At 43.7% G+C, this 7,552-nt stretch overlaps 1 protein-coding gene across 1 annotated transcript in view; it reads left to right on the top strand.

Moving 5' to 3' along the window:
* Positions 1–7,552, top strand: part of slc23a2 (solute carrier family 23 member 2) — a 68,748-nt gene that overhangs the window by 44,421 nt on the left and 16,775 nt on the right. The window contains exons 5-6 of the mRNA XM_084330735.1: positions 866–933; positions 3,743–3,924. Coding sequence (XP_084186861.1) covers positions 866–933; positions 3,743–3,924 — 250 coding nt within the window. The remainder of the gene's footprint in view (positions 1–865; positions 934–3,742; positions 3,925–7,552) is intronic.

Raw genomic sequence — 7,552 nt, 5'->3', positions numbered from 1 at the left:
GAAGAAGAAGAAGAAGAAGAAGAAGAAGAAGAAGAAGAAGAAGAAGAAGAAGAAGAAGAAGAAGAAGAAGAAGAAGAAGAAGAAGAAGAAGAAGAAGAAGAAGAAGAAGAAGAAGAAGAAGAGAAGAAGAAGAAGAAGAAGAAGAAGAAGAAGAAGAAGAAGAAGAAGAAGAAGAAGAAGAAGAAGAAGAAGAAGAAGAAGAAGAAGAAGAAGAAGAAGAAGAAGAAGAAGAAGAAGAAGAAGAAGAAGAAGAAGAAGAAGAAGAAGAAGGGAGACTTCGAATCCCGCCTCTCCCCGATAGGGGAGTTGGGAACCGCGGCAGTGCGCGAGGGGCTGGAGCCACACCGCGCTCGGGTTTTATGGTTCTCGTTAAGTCGGGCTCGCCCGGTCTGCCGCGGCTCACCCATCCTTTCGGGGGGATCCGTACACCGGTCGGGACAGAGCCCTGGGGACTACAGGTATTCACTCTTGGTCGACGGGAGGGGAGATAGGCGCGCACCTCAGCTCCACAACAGACCCGTCTACCTCGAGTGAGCCTCGCGTTGTACCTCAATGCAAGCGTCAATAAACAGTGTTCACTGTTCAGTAGCCTATGTTGTCTGTGTTTCACTTTCAATAACGAATGCGTGCTTGCAGAATCCCAAACAATATTCATGCTGCAAAGTCATCCTCTAAAGATAGACATTTAGACTATATGCTATAAAGAATAGACTACTTTAACCGCAGCGGTTTCAATAGCTTCGCACATTTGTGCGGTAAGGAAAAAATCAATACCGCGGCAGGCAGCCCTAATGACATGCTGTGCTTCTCGGCCTCTGATCTCTTTTCTTTTCTCACACTGTACATCTTTTCTCTCCCTGACCAGCGATTCCTCTGCTGAACGGCACGGAGCTCCTCCACACGGAGCACATCTGGCACCCCAGGATACGAGAGGTGAGGAGGGGAAGAATAACCAAGAGAAAGTGAGGGAGCCACGTTGAGAGACACAAGGCTTGAGACGTGGACAGGGGGACGGAGGAGAGGGCTTGAGACGTGGACAGGGGGACGGAGGAGAGGGCTTGAGACGTGGACAGGGGAGAGGGCTTGAGACGTGGACAGGGGAGAGGGCTTGAGACGTGGACAGAGGAGAGGGCTTGAGAGGGGGACGGAGGAGAGGGCTTGAGACGTGGACAGGGGAGAGGGCTTGAGACGTGGACAGGGGGACGGAGGAGAGGGCTTGAGACGTGGACAGGGGGACGGAGGAGAGGGCTTGAGACGTGGACAGGGGGACAGAGGAGAGGGCTTGAGACGTGGACAGGGGGACGGAGGAGAGGGTGGCGAAAGAAATGGACAATTTGAAAACAAACAAACCACAAAAACAAAACAAATGGAGAAAGCAATGGGGCCAAAAGTGATTTGAGGAGGATGTGTTTGTGGCACGGCCAGGATGAACCCAACTGCTGGGATGAATAAAGGGTGGGACAAAATAAATTGATGCTGCAATATATTGCAGTACTTCCTCTTGCAACATGTTATCTTGACATGATTGCTTGACAATCCCATTTTACTGCACTAAAGATTTTTGGAATGACAGACTGGAACACACTGAAAACTCTATCTTGTTAGATAAATCACATGATGTGTATACTATATATATTTTTTGTTTTCCATTGGGGACATAATTAATAGTTCATAATAGGGCTGACCCCCATTAGTCGATTAGTCTACTAATCGGTCAAAAGGAGCCGTAGTCGACTGGCCAACCTCTTAGTCGAATATAATAAAAAAAATAAAAATAAAAAAAATATTTATAATTATTATTTTTTAATTTAATTTTTTTTTATCATTCTTTACAAAAGAAAAGAGGCCTAGAAGCATGGCTAACGCTAATGGCACGCATACCAGAGGCTAACTGCCTACGAAAACAGGCACAGAGGCACTGAAAGAGGATTTCACCGATCTAATGAACACACTAGACTAGACAAATATCAAGATGTATCCATCAGTGGACCAATTGCATGCTTTTGCACAGAGGACAAGAAGCCTTCAGTCGACTCCTTCAGATTAAAAGCCAATAGTCGACTAACGGCTAATTTTGGCCAATCATAGTCGACCATCCAAATCCTTAGTCGGGGACAGCCCTAGTTCATAATAATCAAGTTGCATTTTGTGTTAAAGAGACACTGCAATTAGTTGTACATTGTTTCATGTACAATTAGCCAGTTTGTGATGCACACTAAAGAATCTGATCAGCTTCCATGTCTCTGAATAAATACATAATTCCCGCTTTTTTCCTTTTTAATGGGTATTTTTTCTTCTTCAGTTACACAGATATCTTGATGTATCGTAGATGAAATTTCTCGCAATATATAGATTATCGCAGGTATTGTGTATCACGATATCACGATATTGAGGGCCACATTCGACACACTATCGTATCGCGAGTTCCTCGTATCATCCCACCCCTGGTGAGGAGGGGTGTTGTGTTTGTGGCGAGGATTAACCCAACCGCTGTGAGAAAGGGTGCTGGAGTTAATATGGGGAAATTAGATCAATTGAATTGAAAGGACCAAGGGCTTAAAGGGCTTAGGAGGCCGTATACTTTCTTTCTTTGTACTTCCTTTGCATGCGTTCTCTCTGGAAGAGGCACACAATGTCCGTCTCCCATCTGTGTCCGCGGTCGTTGCTCTGGTGCATTTTTTTTTTTAAGTGTGACAGGAGTCGTTTAACTCTCATTGACCTTTTGTGAGGCCCCTAGGTAACCTGGTTTGGTAACTGTGTTTTTGAGACGTGTGCGAGTGTGATTGAATCAGACGGAATAGAATTAGAGAGAGCGTTGATGGGCTGCAGGTCACTGGTTGACATGTGGAGTGACACAGAGGAAGGGATAAGAAACTGGTGGAGGATGGAACAGGTTGTTTTATAGTGATTGATTGTATAACATATAGATCGATATCAGATGGATGGTGGATGAATTAAACAAATTATTCACAGACAGTCAAATTGAAGGGCAGGTACCCCAGTGGAACAGGAAAAGAAAATTTGTTCATCCTATCTGAATGAAACTTTACACATTGAATTTGGATACATTTCCTCCTATAGCTGAGCCTGATTTTAGAGATTTGCCTGGCAAGGATGACTGTGCAGTTTTCCCAAGAAGTAAGGAACTAAGAGACCAATGGATGTTCTGATAACAATGTTGTTTCAGCAACGTGCCCTCATCAGGGTTACATGACGAAAAGAACACTAAAGCTTACATACCCATGTCAGGTGGCCATTTGTCGTGATATTATGATTATGATAGCTCCATTGTTCTTTTTGTCATGTAATCCTGATGAAGGCATGTTGCTGAAAGGCGTCCGTCTTAACTTTATCAATAAAGAACATAATTTTTTAGAACATCCATCTGCCTCCAAGAGTTGCAGAATTGTTCTCCCTCGCTAGTCTTTCTCCAGTTCATGCAGCTATTGTTGACATGTTACTGTTGTATGCTTTTTATTTTATTGTATTATTTAAAATTAAATTAAAATAAAAATATAATAACTATGTATTTTGTCTTTGTGGACCCCCTTTAAAACGAGATGTTTCATCTCAAGGTCTTATTCCCAATAAAGAAATGTCACACACACCTCAGAAGAAAGACGAAGTTGCAATAGATTTTTTTTAAATCTCTTGCACAGTTTTCCCAAGAAGGCATAGCTGTCCAAATGTCTCGTGTTCACTCAGGTTTTTTTTATATCCATGTGTTTCTCCTTCTCTCCAGATCCAGGGAGCGATCATCGTGTCCTCCATGATTGAGGTGTGCATCGGGGCGCTGGGTTTGCCTGGATTGCTGTTGAAGTACATAGGACCTCTGACCATCACTCCCACCGTGGCTCTCATCGGCCTGTCCGGCTTCCAGTCAGCCGGGGAGCGGGCAGGCAAACACTGGGGCATCGCCATGCTGTAAGCACGCACACACACATACACACACACACACACACACACACACACACACACACACACACACACACACACATTGAGATACAAGATCTCCTTTGCAAGTTGTTGTTATTGTTGTAGGAACGGTTTTGGAGAGGGATGTAAGGGGTTTTAGATTGTGTGTTCTGAAGTTTAGACTTCAGAGAGGGAGAGTAAAGTACAGAAAAAAGGGTACCGTTGGGTACCGCTATCGATTCCCAGGTAAAAAGAAACATTTTCAGGCTTGGTGTCCCGAACGCCTCTACTTTTAAGGCAGCCCAAGAGCCCTTCCGCGTTTCTCTCTGACTGGCCGCGACGCCCCACGTGACAACGCCGCCGCGCGTCTGCCGCGGAGCGGAGCGGCAGAGCGGAAATAAGCTGCATTCTATTGCCATGCTCTGCGACCAACTGTAACCTTAACCAACTCCGAAACAATGCCTAAACTTAACCCTAACCTTAACCAACTCCGAAACAATGCCTAAACTTAACCCTAACCAACTCCGAAACAATGCCTAAACTTAACCCTAACCTTAACCAACTCCGAAACAATGCCTAAACTTAACCCTAACCAACTCCGAAACAATGCCTAAACTTAACCCTAACCTTAACCAACTCCGAAACAATGCCTAAACTTAACCCTAACCAACTCCGAAACAATGCCTAAACTTAACCCTAACCTTAACCAACTCCGAAACAATGCCTAAACTTAACCCTAACCAACTCCGAAACAATGCCTAAACTTAACCCTAACCTTAACCAACTCCGAAACAATGCCTAAACTTAACCGGCGAAAGAATGCATGTTAAAAAAGAAAGAAAAAAAAATTGAAGGGATTCGAACTTGTCACCAATGCACCGCAGGTTCCACAGCAAGGCGGCGAGCGAGTTGAGCTAACCGTCGATGTTGAAAGAGGGGGGATTACGTGGGGCGTCGCGGCCAATCAGAGAAACGCGGAAGGGCTCTTGGGCCGCCTTTAAAGAAGAGGCATCCCGAACAGACCCAACGCGTAGGCCACGCGTAGGCTGCTAAAATTTATTTTTATTATAACCGCAAATTTTATCGCAATCGCAATATCTGTTAGAAAAATTGCAATTAGATTATTTCCCAAAATCGTGCAGCCCTAACACACATACATACACACACGCATACAGTACATGCACACACATACACACATACGTACACACACGCACACCAGGGTTTCCGTTAGAAAAAATTGTTGCCGGCCTCAGTGTCTGGTAGATTTCAATCTACCGGTCAAATGAGAGAAATTCCGGTCAGAGTTTATTGAGCTTAAAAACAATTGATAGGCAAAAGAATGACTTATTTTTGCGTATAAAGTCATTATATTCCAAATAAAATAAGTCCAGAGACTCCGTGCTGCTGCCGACTTTAAATCAAATAGGTGTCTGTGGGCAGTCGCCCGACATTAATAAACAGCAGTCTGTTATAATCACATTTTTATGAGCTAACGAATTCCGTTATATTGGACATTTGTATTAATTATATCAAGCGAAGAACTGAGAAATTTGGCAGAGAGAGACGGCAACATTATCGTGGGTTTGCGTGACGACTCTCTCTCTCTCCACCTCCCAACGACTTATTTGCAAGAGTATGTCGATGCAGAGCAGCAGATTCAGCTGTTTTCTGGCTCTTTTCTGGCTCTATCTGGGGACCGCACAGCAGCGCCACCCACCCAACAGCTGAATTGCCAATGGCTGAATTGGAGTACTGCACTGTGCCGCTGCTGCTCCGGCTCTGCAGCTTCACATGCACTCGAACACCCAGCTCTCTCTGACAACGTCGTTGTCATTATTAGAAGCAACGATGAAACAAATGTAATGATTGTTTCGTTCATCGCATAGGCTATTTAATTTTAGCCTATTTTAATACAATTCAAATAATCAAATTGTGCTTAGACTCAGGGAATTATTTTCACCGGACATTAAGACCGGAGAGATTAAATATGTCGGACTTCAACAGATTTTGCCGGTCAAATACCTGTAATTACCGGCTAACGGAAACGCTGACGCACACACATACACACATGCACACATAACACATGTAAACCACATTACAATCCAGAGCACCGGTATCCTGCGGGGCTCTTGAACGTTCCACATTCCCTAGGGACCGGGGACATCTGCCAGCGACGGCTTCTGATTGGCTCTTTAGCAGGCAGTTAAGCTAATTGATTGGATCCGAGTCCTCTAGGGCCCTAGGACAGACCCACAGAAGAGTGTTGTGAGGATTAGGATTAAGAGCCATGGATGTGAACACTTATTCATTAGAGCAGGGGTTCCCAAAGTCGGGGTCGCGACCCACAGGAGGGTCGCGACCTGCCGCGGGGGGGTCGCAAGATGATTAAAAAAAATAAAAATAAAAATCCTAAAAAAAAATAGACTTTTTTCTTTTTTTTTGCAGTCAGGCCACTGAACTTAGAAGCAGGCCAGGACAGTGTTTCTAGTTGCAGCAGCGCAATAGTTAGAGATAACCTAGGTGGGGAACAACCAGGAGATCACTGCAACTCACACAAGTTGGAGAACTATCTCTCTCTCTCTCTTGCTCTCACACACACACACACAAAAGGAGCCGCATGTGATTGGTGGAGGCGGGACCCTTACAAAAAACTGTTGTTGCTAATCATTGACACATGCTAGCCTGTAATAATCCCCCCCAGAAAAATCTACTTTGCATTTGATATATTGCAAATATATATCACACACACTGGCATTTAAAGGGTTAGAATTATAAAATGAATATGTGGTGTTATGATCATGGCTGAAGTTTAATAGAAGATTGTATTATTTTCAATCTGACATTACAAAAAAACTGAAAATCCATCAAAATCAGTGTTGTTGCTAATCATACATATGCTAGCCTGTTTTTTTAACAATAATTTGTGATGCCATCACAAACACTGGCATTTAAAGGGTACACATAAAAAAATGCCTGCACCAGAATGCAGGAAATGAAGTCTTTGTAACAAGAAATGTCCTGGTGGGGGACCCCCAGACCCCCTGCTTAAAAAGTGGCCTGACTGGGGCTATATTTTGCACTATATTTCCTGGCCTGAATGATTTCCCCAGTCCGGCCCTGGTTAAAAGCCTCCAATGCTTATTAGTGTGTGTGCGTTTGAACATGTGCATGTTTCAACCATACATTTATATAAAAAAATAAATAAAAAAATAACTTTTTTTTTACCTCCTATAATAGTGGGGGTCGCGGCTCTCTGACCCCGTTATTTTTGGGTCGCGGTCTGAAAAGTTTGGGAACCCCTGCATTAGAGGACGCCTCCTCACACCTCCTAGAGCAGGGGTGCCCAACCTTTTTTGAACCAAGATCTACTTTTTAATTTGCCACCTAGCCGAGAGCTACAAGCCCAAATTTGTCCTACTCTTGGCTAGTATTAGTAGTAATAGTATTAGTAATACCCATTCAATATGCACATGACAGAAAATATTATATGGCATATAATATTTTCTGTCATGTGCATATTGAATGTATCATTGTAACAGTGTAGTGTAGGAATTACAAGAATGACAAGACTAACTAACTTCTCACGTGTATTTCACACTCTGCATACACACTGACAACACACACACTCAATTCAAAA

The sequence above is a fragment of the Notolepis coatsorum genome (assembly GCF_963971535.1).
Source record: "Notolepis coatsorum genome assembly, chromosome: 1".
NCBI lineage: Eukaryota > Metazoa > Chordata > Actinopteri > Aulopiformes > Paralepididae > Notolepis > Notolepis coatsorum.
The sequence above is the reverse complement of the archived record's forward strand: the minus strand, read 5'-3'. Positions and strand labels throughout refer to the sequence as shown.